The 20,098-nt window shown below is 35.2% G+C and overlaps 1 protein-coding gene across 14 annotated transcripts in view; it reads right to left on the reverse strand.

The window, feature by feature from the left end:
- The window catches only part of SCAF4 (SR-related CTD associated factor 4), a 61,898-nt gene that overhangs the window by 27,610 nt on the left and 14,190 nt on the right, over nucleotides 1–20,098 (reverse strand). For 7 of the 14 annotated variants that reach the window (XM_063803685.1, XM_054675304.2, XM_063803683.1 and 4 more), the window contains exons 2-7: nucleotides 8,329–8,412; nucleotides 7,483–7,527; nucleotides 5,822–5,983; nucleotides 4,301–4,436; nucleotides 3,834–3,976; nucleotides 3,054–3,230 (exon numbers count right to left, since the gene is read on the reverse strand). In XM_063803685.1, the coding sequence (XP_063659755.1) occupies nucleotides 3,054–3,230; nucleotides 3,834–3,976; nucleotides 4,301–4,436; nucleotides 5,822–5,983; nucleotides 7,483–7,527; nucleotides 8,329–8,412 (747 nt within the window). The remainder of the gene's footprint in view (nucleotides 1–3,053; nucleotides 3,231–3,833; nucleotides 3,977–4,300; nucleotides 4,437–5,821; nucleotides 5,984–7,482; nucleotides 7,528–8,328; nucleotides 8,413–20,098) is intronic. The other 7 variants (XM_063803689.1, XM_063803687.1, XM_054675306.2 and 4 more) reach the window with 3 other exon arrangements.

Genomic DNA, 20,098 nt, shown 5'->3' on the forward strand with positions numbered 1-20,098 from the left:
TTTACATATTTTTATTTAACCCTCATGGCAACAATAAAATATTTTTACTACCATCTTTATTTTACACTACTGAACAGTAAACATTAATTCAACAACAGGACAGTCTGTAAGTAATTGGAGCCAAAATTAAAATCTGGTCAAAGTCGCCTACAAAAAACAAAACCTATGATCTTCACAGTTTATTACATATTAATATGTTCTTTAAAGTTTGAAGAATACTGCTTTAAAATACTTAAAGCAATTAAAAAATTAAAATGGGGTCTACCCAAAAAGAAATTTTAGTTGCTTTTTAGGAAACTGAAGATCTATAAAGCAGCTGAAACAGACAAATTATTTCCAGTGAGAAGCTTGAAACAGACCTTTTTAGTCAAAAGAAAAGCACAGAATTCCTTTTTCTAAACTTATGGGCCAGTCCACTTAAGGTTAAACACTAGAGGAATTAGAATTCACATTAATAAGAGAAACATGCTCACTATCATGGCTTTTCCTAAATTTACCTATAAATTCAAAGGAATTCTATACACTGACATAGAAATGTACAGAGTTTTCCAGTTCATCTGGAAAAGTATGCTGTGACTGTTAATTTTGTGACAACCTGCCTAGGTTATGTAGTGCCCAGCTGTACAGTCAAACACTAATCTAGGTGTTGCTGTGAAGGTGTTTTTTTAGATGAGAAGGTGTTTTTTAGATGAAAGTAACAATAAATCAGTAGACTCTGAGTAAAGCAGATTACTCTCAATAATGAGTGGGCCTCAATCAATCAGTTGAAGGCATTACGAATAAGAACTGAGATAGAAGGAATTATCCTCAGCAGTGCAACAGAGAAACCCTGGCCTGAGTTTTTAGTCTGCTATCCTGCAAATTCAGACTCAGGCCTACAATGTTAACTCCTGAATTTCCAGCCTGCTGACCTGCCCTGCAAATTTCAAATTTGCTAGTCCCTACAACTGCGTGAGCCAGTTTCTTAAGATAAATCTATCTTTCATTCAAGAATCTAGATAGACAGATGCAGATGTAGATTCAATTACTGGTTCTGTTTCCCTGGAACTCTTGACTAATACACTTCATGATAAATGAACAAAGTTTGAAAAAGTATGAGGGGGAGTTTGAAAAAGAGTGAAGTGGGAGGGGGAGAGACGGGATACCAGGAAATGAAAGACAGCCTGTTACAAGAATTATTATGATGCAGAAATAAACAAATATATTAGTGGGATAGAACAGTGTCCAGAGATAAGACACAGAAACATACAGGAATTTAGTGTATAAAAAAGTAGTGAGGGAGAACTGGCTATTTTCAAAAACATAATGGTTTAACTATCTTCAACCATATTCTAAAACAGATTCCAGAGGGACTGAACAGACAATCATAAAAAAAACCTTACTAGAATATAGAAATCTTTTCTAATACAAATGAGGAGTTTTCCTAATCACAACATAAAACAAAAAACTAGGAAAACCAAATATGTGAGTTTATGTTCGTATGTGCATGCAAACAAGAGTGCAAGAATATACACAAACAAATCTGTTCAAACTGCAGTGTGGAATTCTTTCCTTATTTTATAACTTTCTGTATTATTTGTTTTTTTTTTCTGCAAGTATATATTTCCTTTTTACTCAAAAAAATGTATCCAACTTTTGTTTAATCAGTCATCACTCATAAATCACTAAGATATAATGAAAACTGTATTTACTAGGTGGATTTTTAATTTAGACTACTGGCAATAAAGTCCTTCTGTTTTTATAGTTAGGATGTTGGAAAGAATCAGATATTTTAAAGATGATGAAACCAAAGGCATCAGTTCTGATTTTCAAACTTTTGAGTTTTTTTGCAGTGAAAACTGAAAACTCAAATGATGTTTTATAAAGCCATAAACCAAATAAAACAGACAAGAGTGGAGCTGTTAGGGTTAAATTTCAATGAGAAGCTCTAAGCTGTTCAGCATATCCATATCCTTAGTGGCAGCTTCTTAAACATGCCTAAGAAACCTATAGGCCCGATAGAGCAGCTGAGACACTGACCTAACTCAAATCCTCTTTTTTGTTGTTGCTTGTTTTTTAGAGACAGGATCTCATTCTGTTGCCCAGGCTAGTGGCACAATCATGGCTTACTGCAGCTTTGAATTCCTGGGGCCAAGCAACCCACCCACCTCAGCATCCTGGGTAGCTAGGGCTACAGGTGCACACCACCATGCCCAGCTGGTTCCCAAACCCTCATATTATATATATGGTAACTAAGGTTAAAATACACACACACTCACACACAAATAATATATAATTTTATATATTTTTATATATTAAAAATAATACCTATATATTATTAATACACACACATATATATTAAAAATAAACAAACACAGACGGAGTCTCACTATGTTGCCCAGGCTGGTCTCAAACTCCTGGGCTCATGAGATCCTCCCTTCTCGACCTCCCAAAGTGTTGGGACTACAGGCGTGAGCCACCACACTTGGCTGTCAGGTTTTTTTAACAGCAAAAAACTGAAAGCAATTTGAATGTCTATTAGTAGTGGAATGGCTGAACTGTAATGTGCCCATGTAGTGGAATACTATGTATTACATGCATTCAGTAAAAATGTAGATCTAAATCCACTATTAACCTTAACAACAACAAAAAAGATACAAGAGTATTAACACCAAAACAAGTGGGTATGTATTATACTCAATTAAAGAAAAGCATGTATCTGTAGGAAATTAATTCTGAAAAGATGTAAGGCAAAATGTTACACAGTAATCCCCAAGTATTGGGGTTAATGAAGAATTTTCTGTTTCCTTTACTCCCTAACTTTTTTTTTTTTTTTTCACTTTTTTCATTTTACACTAGTAAATTCAGCTTCAAACCCTGGAAATTTTTGCACTGAGCACATATCACATTTAAAACCAGGGAAAATAATCGATATTTTCATGTTGAGGGGGAAAATCTCTCAAATTACAAAACGACATAATGAACAATCCACAGAAGGGATACAGAAGTGATAATTTCCATAATTCAAGTTGAGTGATATAAATGGTGGGGTGGGTTATGTGAGAGAAATATACCTTGTCAAATGCAGTTTTCTGTTCAGGTGGGGGGAAAGCAGCTTTTTGTTCAGATGGTTGTGTAGGAGTTGTCTTTAACTGAGCTGTGATAGCCTGAACCTGAGCCATCACAGCATTGTCAAGGGCAGGAGACTGTGGTTTTGGAGGCTGTTGAAAAGTCTGAAGGATCTGCTGAAGCTTAAAGAATGGGAAAACCAATAAATCACAGAATAAAGTATAATCATACTATCAAAAGTTAATTTAATAAAAAATGTCTTAAAGGTGATTCAAAGTAGCACAGGCACAGAACAAATTGGGGAAAAAATCCTTTTATGAATGGTTAAATTTGTTGTGAATGAATATACAGAGATATAATGTGCATTGCTTAAGGTTAAAAATGTATGCTGACAATGTCAATGATATGATGGTCAAAAAAAGAGAAAATACACTGAATTGTGAACAAAGTAAGCATAAGTTTTCTAGAAAAATGGAAAAATTCTCTCCATTAAAAATAATTTTGAAATCCATCAGAAATGCTAGAATTGTGAGCAACATGAGCCACTTAGTAGTTCTAAAGTCCTCTTCAAAGAGGTACTGTCATTTCTAAGTGTGTTGTTCCCTTGTTTATCACTTCTACATTTTCCCTATTCCTCCTACATTACTTCTCTTGTGAAGGCTTTTCTAGTTGAAAAGCAGATGTATTTTCTCCTTTGAATGTGCTTATTAATGAAGAATAGAAAACAAGAAATGACAACAGTACCTAGTCCTGCAAACAATTTCACTTTTGAGTAGACAGTTTACCTGTTGGCCTTGAGTTGTCTGAAACAGCTGAGCCACAGCAGCAAAAGCATCAGAGCTGGGCAACTGTGGTACAGCTGGGACGGAGTTTGGAGTGGCTTGTGTGGGAGGTTCAGAAGAAACTTTTACTGGAGGTGGAGGTGAGCCTAAAAAAGAAAAGGGCATTAAGGCCTAAAAAAAAGTTAACCTACAAGTTTTCCTAATTAAGCTTCTTTGCTAAAATAACATTTTATCCAATTTAACAAAGTATAAAATACATAGATTGTGGCACTAGAGTTTATACTGTAACAACTACCAGAAGAGCAGACCTTTATTATAAATAGGAATTATGGAAAGAAAATCATACCTTCCAAGATGTAAACTCAAGCTTCCTTCTTATAGAAAAATTCCTTCAATACAGATAAACTCTGACTGTTTCATGTGCAAAAAATTATACCATTGTGTGAGCTCACAGATACATTTGACCATACCTTCATTATTGGTAACATTTTCTGCTACTGGGGCTGCATTACTGGTTCCTGCTGCCATGTCCAAAAGAGGTTGAATAATTTCAATTTTGAACACTCCATTTTTTTGCCAAAGGTTCAGCACACGAACTATTTTACTCTGTTACGCATGAGAAACACAAATATACAATAAATATTTGCATAAATAACCGATTATACTCTTACAAAAAAAAGAGAGGAAAACTCCCTAGGCTAATATTTCCATACTATGTGTGTTTCATAAACAAGGAAAAAAAAAATCAGAATTACAACCTGGTTAAACTAATTAGTCTTTCTTCAGTGGTATCATCTAGAGAAAGGAACAGAGATGGACTATAGACCCAGACAATAAAAAGAAATTTATTATTTGACATTTTCATTTTATTTTACTTATGGTTACAAATAAACTATCACTGACCCCCCAAAAAAAAGCTATCTTGAAGTAAATGAAGGAGAATTTCTTCAGAGTAATTATAACAGCTAAAATATTTAAGCAACTGGCCTGTAGTCAAAACTTAAATTATGTGGCCAAGCAAATATGAAGATCCAGAGAATATATGTTATTCATGGGCACAACTTTTATCTTTACTCAAGGAATCATCTTGGTTTTGGGTGTATTTTTCCCACAAGAGCATTCTTCCAAGAATATAAAAACAGCATCTATGACACTGAAATTTATATGCTGTTTATTGTAAATGTCTCCATTCTTCATTATTCTGAGTATGTTTACTAGTATAATTCCTCCTATCTACTTATAGTCAGCTACTATATCTGTAATGTTTTTCTACTTTTATACAGTATGTTGTAAAGCCAACTGTATATATAAGGAATTAAATACTGTAGTCTGATTGCTAATGAATACCACTTAAACTTTAGTATCTCTATATGTTGGGGAAGAACATCTATTATTGGCTCTTTCTTTCTGGAATAACCAACAATCAGATGATCGCTGTCTTTTCCTACTGCACAATTTCTTCCTTACTCAACTACACAAGCACATCTTTCCAACGATATCTTCTTTAAAGATGATGCGCCTTTCATATTATTTTTTAAAAATTTTACTTTACTGTGGTAAGAACACTTAACATGAGATCTACTCACTTGGCCAATTTTTAAGTGTACAATACAGAATTGTTAACTATAGGTACAAGGTTGTTCAGCAGATCTCTACAACCTATTCATCTTGCTTAACTGAAATGTCATACCTATTGATTAGCAGCTCCTAATGTTTCCCTTACCCCTAGTCCCTGGCAACCACTATTAAACTCTTTGATTCTATAAATTTTGTTCCTGTCATATTTCAACAGTATGACTGATAATCCTGAAGAACTCATAAGAAAATAAATACGAAATGACCACTGAAGAAAAAAACTGTTTTGTTTCAAGCTCACAGACATCGCTACATGAAAATCTTATCTAGTAATATAGTAGGCTCCAAATATCTAACATACATTTAAAATAATATTTTTTAAAGAATACAAGTTTTAGTTTAAAAATTAATTATACCTTATCTTCAGATGGACAAAGATATAAATATTGGAATGTGGCAGTTATGTTTTTAGAGAATCTTGGCCCAAAAACATCTTTATCAGTTCCAAACTGATGACGAGACTGTCGCACAATTGAGTCAATTACATATAATCCCGGAACCTTGTATTCTGGTTTACACTGCAAGGATAAAGATGTAAGATCAGTACAGAAAAAGCAAAGTCACAATCTGACACCCATTATTTTCACATTTATGAAACTTTTATATATCCATCCAATGACTGCTTTTGTTTAAAAACTACTTGAATGTTTCAGCTCTCTAAATGGCTAACTTGTCAAATTTCCCATGTCTATAATGGAACTACCATTCTCTTGATACTACTGACCCCCAAGATTTTACTCTTCTTTGATTTCTCTACTTCCCTACACCCAATGTCCCAAAATCGACATTACTTTACCAATCCTTAAGCCAGTTCCATATAAATTCACTTATTATGATAGTCTCTACAATTCACCCTGCTCAAAAAGGTAATTTTTATCTTTCAAAATTAACAAAACATTTTTTAACATATCAATTTTAATTATATAACAGTACCAAATAAAAATTAAAAACAAGAAGTAGTTTTTGGCTAACCGAACTGACAACAGCAGAGAAAAGCAGAGAAACAGACACCTATATATATTTCTGGTGGTAGTGGAAACAGGTGTAACCCTTTATGGAAGACAATTTAGCAATAAAAGCAAAGTCTTATTTAATCCACCAATTCTACATCTAGGAATTTATGCAAAAAAAAAAAAAAAAAAATTAGGTCTAACAACTCAGAAAATGGCTGTGTGCATCACTGTAACAACCGCAGAGCAGTATTTTGCAAATGTTTATGATAAACTCAGTGGGAAAAGCAGCCTAACAACCAGTATTATGTCCATTTTTACTTTTATAAATGCACATGTACATAAAAAATAAATCCAAATGTATCAATAAATATTGCAGTTAATTTGGTGACAGTGCCTATAGGTAATTTTTTCCATTTTATTTATTTGTACTTTGATGTACTACTATGCAAAGCGTTTACTAACCATCTTTTTTGCCTGTTGGAACTTTAACTTTTATACCTAAGCCAGTATACAAGGGCCATGGATTAGAGACATTTTTATAAACACTGATTAGTAGGTACTACATGTCACAGCTCCAGGTCAGGGGTTAAGACAAAGATGTCTCAGTCTCTGTTTTCTATTTTCTACTGAGACAGATGTGTGCCAATCACACAGTTATAAAACAACAGACAGCTGAACTGAAAATAATTTTATTCTGATGGGAAAAGGGAAAAATTGGGAAAATTTGACAAAGTAATTTCATTTGAAATACTCAAAGGTGAGTTAAACACCTAAATGTCAACAGCAGTCAGGGCAAGGGGGTAGAGTAAGCACTTCAGGTTTAGGGAAGGGTCATAACCAACATATAAGAAACTGCTGTGAGTTGAGTGCTAAGTTTACAGTAAGTTAAGTACCAATTAATGGTACTGCTAAAAATTTGTTTTTATAAACTTCTAGTGATTAAAAAGAACCTCTAGTGACTAAATTTTTATGAAGTGGTTTAGAAACAAACATTGAGATTAAAATTTACAAAGTAAATTACAAATCATATTGTAACTAAAATGAGGTTATAATGAGATAGTTACCTTTTTGATGAACTTTTCTACTATTTGAACTACATGCTTATAAAGCTGAAAAGAATTAAGAGAAAATTACTGTTCAGTTTACTTATTTCTACATTTCCTATAATTAGAAAATTCTTAAAACTCTGAAATCTATACAATCTAAATATTATCAATACTGAATGAACCATGAGAAATACATAATAAAAAATTAATATTAAAAAACTCAGAGAAAAATAAACTAAAAACAGAAAACTACAAAAATTCCCCAAACAGAAGATCCCTTTTCTTAAATTTTAAATCAATAAACCTTCATGAAGCAGAATATTTGGCAACCTTATGGGACAAAACCAATGGATTAGAGCTAAACAATGTAGTTTCTAAAGTCACATTTTAAAGTGTGATTTTGGGTAAGACATTTAACTTCATGGAGCTTGAATTTTTTCTCTTTAAATAAAAATGAAACTAAATAGTTGGTTTATGATAAGGAATACATGAAAATTTAAAAAACTGCTTTGAGGCTGGGCGTGGTGGCGCACACCTGTAATCTCAGCTACTCAGGTGGCTCAGGCATGAAAATCACTTGAACCCGGGAGGGTGAGGTTGCAGTGAGCTGAGATCGCACCACTGCATTCCAGCCTGGGTGGCACAGTGGGACTCTATCCCCCTACCCCCACCAAAAAACCACACTGCTTTGAAACAATATGTTACAATGCAAATACACGCTTATCATGTACCTTCAACAAAGGCTGGTTAGGGCTCTTTGATTTAGGCCTGAACTAATTCACAAGTTGACTTCTCATGTTTAAAAGTAATAAATATTTTCAAAATTTCAAAAAGATTTCTCAAATTGCTTTATTTTATCATTACCTTAATAGCTTTAATAGCAGCTTTAGTGATGAGAATCATCTTGGCTCTAGAGATGGGAGGTTTCATATCCATAAGCGAAAAGAGCTTAAAAGACAAAAAACAAACAAACAAAAAGTAAAGTTTAACTATTTGGCTAGTAAATAACCACCTTTCCTACATAACTACATCACCACTTGGAAAATACAAACGGGGCGGGGGTGGTGAGGGGGGTCTTAGCAGCTAGGGCAGCAGGAAGAGCTTTGGTGGCCAGGCACCCAGCACACACCCTCCCCACTGCCATGATACCCAAGAAGAAGGTTAGCTCTGCCAAAGGGGTGGCGAAGGGGTAGTGAAATGAAGGAAAAGCCCAAGAGGCAATCCGCATGGCTGTCAGCTAAACCTGCTCCTGCAAAAGTGGAAATGAGGCTGAAAAAAGGCAGCAGAAGTATAAATCCTTAGACAAAGATGTGCAAACAAAAGGGAAAGGGAGGGGGAGCAAAGAGAAAACAGACTCAAGTGACTAACCAAGAAACTAAAGATTTACCTGCAGAAAACGGAGAAACTAAAACCAACGAGAGTCCAGCCTCTGATGAAGCCAGAGAAAGAAGCCAAGTCTACTCAGTACATACCATGTCTTATCAGTGGTCTCTGTCTCCCCTCTCTTCAATCCAGAGGAGTATTTTTATCAACTATTTTGTAAATGCAAGATTTTAGTAGGTCTAGAAACATTTTTAAGGAGGGAATCCCAGTTCATCCCATTTTTTATGTATAAATGCTTTTTTTTTTTAAGAGGTAAAATCATTCACTGGTTGTTTACTTTATTTTTTGGTACAACCAGAACAGAGTGTGGGATGTTGTATTATGGGAGGCTTTGGCTGTCTTGGGTGTCAGCTTAACATTCCACAGATGGGGGGGTTACTTTTTATATCCTATAATGTCTCTACTAAATATACAAATATTAGCCAGCCGTGGTGGCGCACACCTGTAATCCCAGCTACTCAGGAGGCTGAGGCATGAGAACTGCTTGAACCCAGGAGGTGGAGGTTGCAGTGAGCCAAGACTGCATCACTGCACTCCAGCCTGGGCAACAGAGCAAGACTTTGTTTCCAAAAAACACAAACAAAAGGGGAAAACCAAATTTAACAAATCTCACAACAGTAAATCTACAGCCATCAGGTGCTTCCATGAGACTTAACCACATACTTCCCCCAAAGGGTTAAATCCAACCAAAACATAAGGAGAGTCCATAGAGGGTTATAAAGATAAAATCCTGACATTAAGAAACATATCTACCTTCTTAAATTATTGTTTTTGTTTGGTTTAACCATAAGCATACACTTACCTGGGACTTCCAAAAGATATTGTGAAGAAAGTTTCAGAGATCCCAACATTATGAAACTCATATGAATCACATTTCCATTCTTTCAATTTATGTCAATATTCCAAATATGGAGCCCTAGGGTATGAACCTTTACTAGACCACTAGTTAAGAGGCTAGCCTAAAATACGAGTGTTTTCTCAGAGTAAACAGCCCCACCTAGCAGTGTATCCTAAAAATTTAGACAATTTTCACATCTTTTCAAAACTACAGACATCAGTAACAATTTTAGAAAAGGCATGGAATGCCAAATATAATCAATAAAAAACCAGATAACTACTTAAGCAGAAAATAATATAATTTTTCCATAAGATACAGAAAACAGAGAAAACACTAAGATGTTAACACAGGAATTCATTTTAATAAAAAGATTCTCTAAATACGGCTGCAATTCTTCATTGTATTACTTCATTTACCAATGTAATAAAAAAATTATCTTTGAGAATAAAATGCTAACTGAAAGGCAATTAGAAAAGAAACAGTAAGGCCAGGCGCGGTGGCTCATGCCTGTAATCCCAGCACTTTGGGAGGCCTAGGTGGGCGGTTCACCTGAGGTCAGGAGTTCGAGACCAGCCTGGCCAACGTGGCGAAACCTCATCTCTACTATAAATACAAAATGGTGGCGGGCACCTGTAGTCCCAGCTACTTGGGAGGCTGAGGCAGGAGAATCACTTGAACCCTGGAGGCAGACAGAGGTTGCAGTAAGCCAAGATCGCACCACTGCACGCCAGGCCAGGCGACAGAGCGAGACTCTGTCTTTAAAAAAAAAAAAAAAAGAAAGAAAAGAAAAGAAAAAGAAATAACAAATCCTTAAAATTATACAAACCAGTAAGAAACAATTTAGCATATTTCAACTTAAACACAAATTCTAAAAATATCAACACTGCATGATTTATAAATATGTAGCATACATTTATAAAAGGTATATTCTGTTATAAAATCTATTAAGACAGTTGCTTATTATTGTTCTATTTTCTATACCTTAACACAGTGAAAGGGGATGCAAAAACAAAAACAAAAACCCATAGGTCTTAATGAACACGCCCACACACATTTAATTCTTGGGTTGTCTCCACAACTCTTCAATGATTTATGCAAAAATCCTGAAGAAACTAGAAACCCTCCCTTCCTTGTTCTCAACCTCCTATGTCAAGACCACTTCTTGATGTGATTCATGCCAAACACTTAAGACACTGCTATATTTTGGATAGATTAAATCTTTAATAATAAAGTAGAAGCAATAAGGGGCCTTTCCACGTAGAAAGTCAAGAGGGTGAGGATGGCCAGGAGGCCAAGAAAGGGAATCTAAATGTATATCCAAGGCAGTCTGGAACTTTCATGCAGGTACAAGAAACTTATGTCAAAGTAGCCACAAGATTATTTCATAGGAGATGAACAAATGTGACGCCCTGTTTACTGCTAAAAATCAAAGCTTTGTGTGAAATCTCTAATTTATGCAGAAGCTAGGTAAGAAAGCCTTCACCTGTCTGTTCTTTTCCTGATCCCTTCTCCTCATTTCCTGAAATGTAGAGACTGAGGCCCACTGGGCACTGGTATCCCCATCACTGTGGGGGTGAGGGGGAGCGTCTATTTTGATGGTTGATTTTGCTGAACCAAGTACTTCCTTTCCCATTTTCTAATGATTTTGTAACATACGAACTGACTCTTTCCCCTTCCCTTCTCCTTCCCCTGGGAAAATACAACGAATAAATACTTACTGGTACTGAAACTGTCAAAAAAAAAAAAAAAAAAAAAAAAGAAAGAAAGAAAGAAAGAAAGAAAGAAAGAAAGAAAGAAAGAAAGAGAGGAGCAACAGTAAGAACTACTTCTCTGGTCATTAAAAGCTTAGAGTAAATTTTAAGGAAACCTAAGCCAGAGCTAATATTCATCTAATGCCCCCAAAAAGCACTTCTTTATCATTTCAGCAGTAAGCAACTCACTAAATTAACAGCCAAATGAACATACAAGACAGACTAGTGTAGCTTTTAAGGAAACACTCTATAGTCTCTATTTAAATTATCATGATGTATTTAAAAAATTAAAAGTAAAGACTATACCACATAACAGTATAACCATCATTCAGACAAAAGACCAGCAAGAGAACAGTCAGGTACCATAATCTGAGACAGCTGCAGAGTATTATTACATTCCATAAAAATATTATTTGGGAAGAGAAGAGGTAACCAACATTTGAGTGCTTACCAGGCAGCAATGAGTTTAAGTGATATGCTGTATTTTTTACTTAATCATGTTAACTAAGGCAGATCTGTTACACCTGTTTAGAGATAATACTTAAAAAAAAAAAAAAGGGTCATATCTGTTTTAGATGATGCCTAGGCCATGATCTGAACTAATATTTGTTGATTCTAAAGTTCACACTCCCTAACAACATACCCATACCCATACCTGATACAATGCTGCATACAGACTAAATTTGTGCAGAGACCATTAACTATGAAAAGGAATATAGGGGGGGAAAAAAAATCCAGGAAGGCATCTGTGCCTGCCTGTATATTGTCTGGATTCAGGGATAACAATGAAACATATTGAATTTAATTTGGGATGCCTACTAAATATCTAGGCAGAGAAAGAAATATGGATCTTGAATGTGTAAGAGATCCAGGCTAGAAATGGAAAGGTTATAGAACTATGAGGATGGATTAGAAGGAGCCTGGAGTAAGAAGGGCACCAAGAACACATACACCAGGCTGGTGCGGTGGCTCACACCTGTAATCCCAGCACTTTGGGAGGCCAAGGCGGGCAGATCACCTGAGGTCAGGAGTTCGAGACCGGCCTGGCCAACATGGTGAAACCCTGTCTCTACTAAAAATACAAAAATTAACTGGGTGTGGTGGCATGTGCCTGTAGTCCCAGCTACTTGGGAGGCTGAGGCATGAGAATCTCTTGAACTCAGGAGGCGAAGGTTGCAGTGAGCCGAGATGGTGCCACTACACTCCAGCCTGGGATACAGACCGAGACTCCGTCTCCAAAAACAAAAAACAAACAAACAAAAAACCACAAAACAGAAGAACAACATATATACCAAAAATTTCAATGTAGCAGAGAAAAAACCTGCAAAAATGAGCACCAGGACAAAGTAGAATCCCAGAAATTAGAGACATCTGGCATAGCCAAATGCTACAAGAGGTTAATCAGGATGCAAAACAAATCTTGTTTATTTAGTTTGGCAATTAGGTGAATGCAAGTGACATCAGTTTTTGAAAGTGATTCCAAATTCCAACTGGTTAAGGAATGAGTGGCAGGCAAGGAAACAGAAATGCATTTTTGGCTCATTTTTCATTAATTCAACAAATATCTGAGAGCTTAGTAAGTGGCAAGCTGAGTGTTTCGTATATAAAAAGGAGACAGGACCATGTTTCAAAGCTTTTTTATAAATGACCACCCTTACTTATATCTTATTTGTTAGCATTATAAAGTTTCCATCACATCTCTTTCTTTCTTTTTTTAAACTCCTGAGTTCAAGTGATCCTCCCATCTCAGCTTCCCCAGCAGCTGGAACTATAGGCATGTGCCACCCCACCAGAGAAGTTTCTTTTGGGATGACTTTTATTCTCCTTTACCAACATTTTTCTTAAAATTTCAAGCTGTGCATTTGCATTTGATATAATTTACGAAGAAAAACACTACAGGGAAATACAGATTTTTCAAAATTGGAGGTTTGCAAAATCACCTTTGAACATTCAATGAATGCTGTTAATATTTTATTGACTTATTTAATGCACAAATTCACCAAACGGTCTCCACCTTTTGCAAGACAAAAAAGTTCCCTGATACCTACAGCAATGCCTTCACTGAACAGATACAGAAATCCAGAAATTACGCTGATGTACTTTGACATAGAGGATATGAATTGATATACTTTCCTGGTAAGCATGTACATTGACACTGTCCATTTGGACAGAAATAGTAACAACCTTTATGGTGAGGCAGATGTTATCATTCCATTTTACAGATGATAGCACTGAGGCTCAACAATCTGCTCAGTTATAAAGTTAATTAAGTGGTAAAATTCAATCTGTAATCAACCATTTCCCAAAACTCTAATTCTTTTAACTAGTACCTAACAATAACAAAATTATTTCAAATATATTAGCCCAGAAGAATAGTGTACAGATAGTAAAGATAAAAAGGACTGTACAGCTATGTTAAGTGGGGAAAAATTGCAATGTGGACCCAAACTAGAAAGTAATATACTAATATATAATTGTTATGAGGAGTTGAACCCAAGAATTTTTTAAAGAAAAAAATTAAGTGGCACAGAGGTATAAAGTGATGTGCCTACCCAAGCAACAAGTTAGAGGCGATATAAATTACTAAAATAGGGTCAATTTTTTGATGCTTTAAATGACCCTACAATACTGAATGTGGTGACTTAGGAAGAAAGTGTCAGCATAATTTATTTAGATGATCAAAATACTGATCAAATTTCAATTTCTCAAGACTAAAGATCAATACACTGTTTTTATGTTTTAGAACTCAATTTTACCTTAGGGCATGAGGGAAAGCTTTAAATAGCCAGCATGTTATACATTCAGAAATTCTTATTTCTGCATTCAAATATTTCCAGGTAAGACATGGGCCCTCTACTGTTGCCAGTTCTGCTGAGTTTGATTCTCCCATTTGTTTATTGCTTTTTTTTTTTTTTTTTGAGACAGTCTCACTTTGTCTCCCATGCTGGAGTGCAGTGGTGGGATCTTGGCTCACTGCAACCTCTGCCTCCCGGTTTCAAGCGATTCTCATGCCTCAGCCTCCTGAGTAGCTGGGATTACAGACGTGCACCACCACACCCAGCAAATTTTTGCATTTTTAGTAGAGATGGGGTTTCGCCATGTTGCCCAGGATGGTCTTTAAATCCTGGCCTTGTGTGATCTGCCTACCTCAGCCTCCCAAAGCGCTGGCATTACAGGCGAGAGCCACCATGTCTGGCCTGATTCTCCCTTTTTTTTTTTTTTTTTTTGAGACAAAGCCTTGCTATTGTCCCCCAGGCTGGAGTGCAATGGCGCGATCTCGGCTCACTGCAACCTCCGCCTCCCCGGTTTAAGTGACTCTCCTGCCTCAGCCTCCCGAGTAGCTGGGATTACAGGCGCCTGCCACCATGCCTGGCTAATGTTTGTATTTTTAGTAGAGACGGGGGTTTCACCATGTTGGTCAGGCTGGTCTCAAACTCCTGACCTCAGGTGATCCACCCACCTCGGCCTCCCAAAATGCTAGGATTACAGGCGTGAGCCACTGTGCCTGGCCTGATTCTCCCATTTTTAAAATAAACACTGATGGCCTTCTTTATAAAACTGTTAATAGCATGAAATGAAAGCATCTAAAATAATCAGTGCTTAATAAATGTCTTGGTCTCTAACTCCTACCCCCTCTCACATACACCAATCCCCGACTTCTGTTTCTCTTAATTAAAAATCAATTATACTGCTCATTGCTATATCTGTTTTATTTTCCATTTATGCATGGTATATTTTTCTCACTCTAAAACAAAATGAACTTGTTAGTTGTAAATGATTTATTACTGAGTCCTTACTTGTGTCTAAAGCAAAGTTGCAATTTATTAATCTTAAATAAAAGAGTTAATTGTCATGGTCACCAATATTGTTTGAGGAATCTCTCAAGAGAAGTATATAATGTTGTGGTGATCTAAGATTTTGATTGATTTTCCACAATAATTTGTTAGAATAACGGTAAGTGCACAGGCTCAATAATAACTGCCCGAGAAATCTTGGCTCTACCACTTGCTACCTATGAGAATTCCTCCATCTGTAAAATGGGGATAACAGTAGTCCTTCCTTATTTAGTTAAGTTTAAGAATTAAATACAAACAATACATACAAAAGCACTTAGAGCAACACCTAGCACAGAGTAAATACACAATAGATATTAATGAGTACTACACGTAATTCTTTTGAGAAAAAGAGAGAATCCTGGAGTTAATCCAGAGCAGTGTTTTTCAAACTGTGGATTGAGATCCAGGAATGAATTACATAATTCCTACTGTGTGTACTGTGGTCAAAAATATGAAGGACAACAGCCCAGGGAAAAATTATTTTGTTTTTAGAAATGAGGAAAATAAGGCCCAAAATAACTGCTAGTCATCTTTCAATAATGTGTAGGTTCCTTCAAACCATTAATAAATTTCTCATGGGCAAACCGGAGCGGGGGTGGGGTGGGGGGGGGGCAGGGAAGAAGCACTGCCATGTCAGAAAAAAACTTCATGTTTTTCAATCAAGTTTAGATACACATAAGTATTATATACAGAGTAGACAACAGATTCAAAGATAATTCAGTTACTTATGACCAACATCCAATTTCAGTCAACAAACCTCAGGAAAAAAAGCTATTAGCTTTATATATCAAGTCTGAAAGCCACAAAATTTAATATAATTCCAACAAAATCTACTAGTGAGAAAAACCAGAAATTGTGGTCTTCTATAGAGAGTGAGAAAGATTTGGTTTTGAATCTGGGTCTGGCCATGCAGATGACTCTGGGCAAATTAATTTCTCTAAGCCATAATGTCCTCATTTGTAAAAAGGATATACCGATATCTGCTTGATAGGTATCAGTTTCAGTTAGAACTAAATGAGTTTTTGTATATGGAATGACTCGTACTATGTCACCCGGCAGAGGACAAGTATTCAATAAACACCGTTAGGTGCAGAGCTCCCCCAACATTATAGCCTGTATTCACAATTAATGTTATCTGTGAATGAATAAAAAGCGTCAAAGCAGCCAGAGAAAACCATGAAATCCTCCTGCATAAAAATAACAACAGCCCCTCCAAATACAAGACTTCTTTAGAAGGGATAAGCATAGTGGAAAAGAATGCTACTTGTCAGCAGTAGATATGAGCTTGGCTCTTTGCTTTGTCACTAGCAGAATGACTATGAAAACGTCTAAATATGACCACTGCCCTGCTGCATGACATATAGAAGCCTGAGACACAAAATCCTCTAAAAATTATGAAGAACGATTCATCCTGATCCCTCATACCAGTAAAGAGTTTCAAGTGAAGATAAAGAAGAACGAGGGTATCTGGCCTGTGATACCTGCAGAATTCACAATGTTTAGGGATTAATCAAAGTAACATGGGTACTCTGCTATTTACCAATGGCATAAACCTTAACAAGTTTAGTCAACCTTTCTAAACTTCAAGGATTTTTAAAATCTGAAAAACAGGAATTAATGGGCTCACCTCACCACATTGTTAGGATTAAATAGGATAATGTATGTAAATCTCTTAGCCCAGTACCTAACACATAAAGTGCTGAGTAAATGGAGCAAAACAATGTGAAGATAACTAGTATTTCCTCTCTGTTCTTTAACTATTAGCCAAATGATAAGGTTTCTAGATGATCCTGGTTAATTCCCTTTAAGTATGGTATCCTCAAATGGACAGGGCCCGGACGTAGTCCTGCACTGTGAATTGGCTTTTGTATTAGTTTCCTATTTCTGTAGTAAGAAATTACCACAAATTTACTGGCTTAAAGCAACACAAATTACACTTTTGAGGTCAGAATCTCACTAGCATCAGCAAGGCGACATTCCTTGTAAAGGCTCTAGGGAAGAATCTATTTCTTGTCTAATCTTGCTTCTACAGGGTGCCTACATTCTTTTGGCTCATGGCCTCTTCTTCCATCTTCAAAGCCAGCAGTATAGCATCTTCTCCTTCCATCTCTTCTGTTGTTTTATTTCCTTCTTTGACTCCTACCTCTCTAGTATAAGGACCCTTATGATTACACCGGGCCCACCCAGATAATCCAGGATAATTAACCCGTCTCAACATCCTTAACCTTATTCACATCCCCAGTCTCTTTTGCCTTGCAAGATAATATATTTACAGGTTTTAGAATTAGATTATGAATATCTTTGGAGAAGGGGGCATTATTTATTACCTAAAAAAAATAGGGCTTAATTCATTAACTCCAATTTGTAATCATCTGAAATCTTCAGGCTGCTTTCACCAGGATTCCCATCAAAACTAGATCTTCACATTGACTTTGTGTTGGTTTCTAACAGACCTTTCAACCTATTTAGCAAGCCTAGAAGTGATTTTCTGCTATTTGATGTAGCTCCAGCTATTCCAATCAGCTTGTAAATTTCATGAACTCATTTGGTATGCTTTCCTCCAAGTCAATGTTTTCTAAAAATTAAAATAGGACCTATTTGAAAGATGACCTTAACTGATATTCCTTGGGTATTTATAACCAGTCAGCTAAAATCCACTTAGCAATACTGTCATCCTGCCCTTATTTTTCTAATTCATTCATAATGCAATCATATCCAATACCTTTCTGAAATATTTGGTATATAGTTTTCACTAGACATAACATACTTTACAAATGAAAAATGTTTAGTCTGTTATAAATTGTTAGTGAATCTGTTCTGGCTCTTAGTGACTAGCAATTTCTAAAATTAATAAAAACTGGCAGACAAAAGTAAACTGGCCCAGAGTCTACAATTTCTAAAGTATGCTTTTTCCTACTTTTTGAAATAAAGTTGCCAAGGCAATAAGAATTAGAAGACTATATACTAATCTAAGCCATCTTTTTAAAACTTAAATCTCTCAAGCAATATTTCTTTCTGAATCTTTCTCAATGGGATATTTATCCCTTTCTTTTCGAAACCTAAACTTTAAAAAATGTATTTTCCTAAATTTACTTTGTAACGGATAACACTGATTATTTCCAGTATTCCTTCCTTTGGTAGTATGACCTCCAAGATGACAAAGCAATTTTCCCTTAAGCTCCTATTACCATGTGAAGTTGAATTTAAAGAAAAAATAGAAATGTTTCCTAAAAGAAATACATATATACTCACAATGACAGGCTAGTATTCAAATCTCCTTCCTGTTAGATGCAAATATCAAAGCATTTAGTTCTACAGTCTTTCCTCCTCTTTCATACTCAACTTAATATATCAAAGACACTGTCTTAAACCAAATAGTTAAATCCAACACAACTTTTATGTTTATTAGCAACATATAAACACTGTATAACAAAGCACACGCTAAATTTCTTACCAAATCTAATTTTTAAAAAGTTTTAAAATCATCTTTCCTGTAAAGATGCTTTATCCATCTAATTTAAACCTGAAGACAACTCCATAAAACACTACTGCTAGAACAACTAGGTAAGGGATCATGTACAGTCCTTTTCTTAACCTGGTATTTCATCTTATGCCTTTAATATATAATTTACTAAATGTGTGTCTGGGTTAATACTTTTTTAATATCAGGTAATATAATGGGGCGAGGAAAGAAAGCCAATCACGTTAAACAAGTACCACTACGTCACTTTACCTGAAAGCAGAATACTGTGTATGAGTTAATCAATGGTACATACACACAGTAAGAGGTACAATGAAACTGAAAAATGTACAGAAGCAACTCATTTAACAAAGAAAATCCCAATATCTAATTAACAAACACAGGAAAAAGTGTTCAACCATACCAATCAATAATCAAAGTACAAATTAATAGAAGGAGATAAAATTCTTACATTATCCAACGGACATGCATGTGGACTAGCATAAAGCAAAAAGAGTACTGGGCTGGTGAGATCTAATGGATGAGTTTTAATTCCGAAGAGAAATTTAAAACTATAAAACAAGAACTAAAAAATGTCCATACCTTTTGAACCAGTAATTCTACTTCTAGAAATTTATCTAAGGCAATTATTAGATATTCTCAAATTTTCCACAATAATTATTGAGAAAATGACAGAGAATTTCATGCTATTAAAAAGATCTGGTAACTACATAAAAACTTCCAAACACAAGTGGAGGAGAAAAAAAGACAAAGGAAATACTCTAAAATGCTAATGGTGTTTGATGGGATTGTTTTATCTTCTAATTCAAATTTATCTAACTTGCATTAATTTTTAAATGAAAACAATTAAATTCATGGATTTAAAAATGAACTTTAATTTGTATCTGTCTGAGATACATCTTTGTTCAACTTTTGATTATAAATATAACTAAGTGATAAAGAAATATGGTTATACAGAATCACCATTATCACATAACTTGTCCACAGAGTAAATCCTGTCTTTGAAGCTCAGTTACTATGTTTAAATCAGTAACTTGCAAATCTTTAATAAAGCCTTTCAAAATTAGTAAATTTTTAAATTAAAAAATTAAATTAAAAACACCCCTCCCCCCACAAATCCTTACAATAACTGAAGCCCTGTGGATAAAATGAACAACATACACTGTGCAAAAAAAAAAAAATTTTGGGAAACTGCTGCCATATATATATATATATATATATATATATATATACACACACACACACACACATATATACACATATATATACACATATATACACACACACACACACACACACATATATATATATATATTTTTTTTGAGATGGAGTTTCACTCTCATTG

This window comes from Pan troglodytes, chromosome 22, assembly GCF_028858775.2.
Source record: "Pan troglodytes isolate AG18354 chromosome 22, NHGRI_mPanTro3-v2.0_pri, whole genome shotgun sequence".
Classification (NCBI taxonomy): Eukaryota; Metazoa; Chordata; class Mammalia; order Primates; family Hominidae; genus Pan; species Pan troglodytes.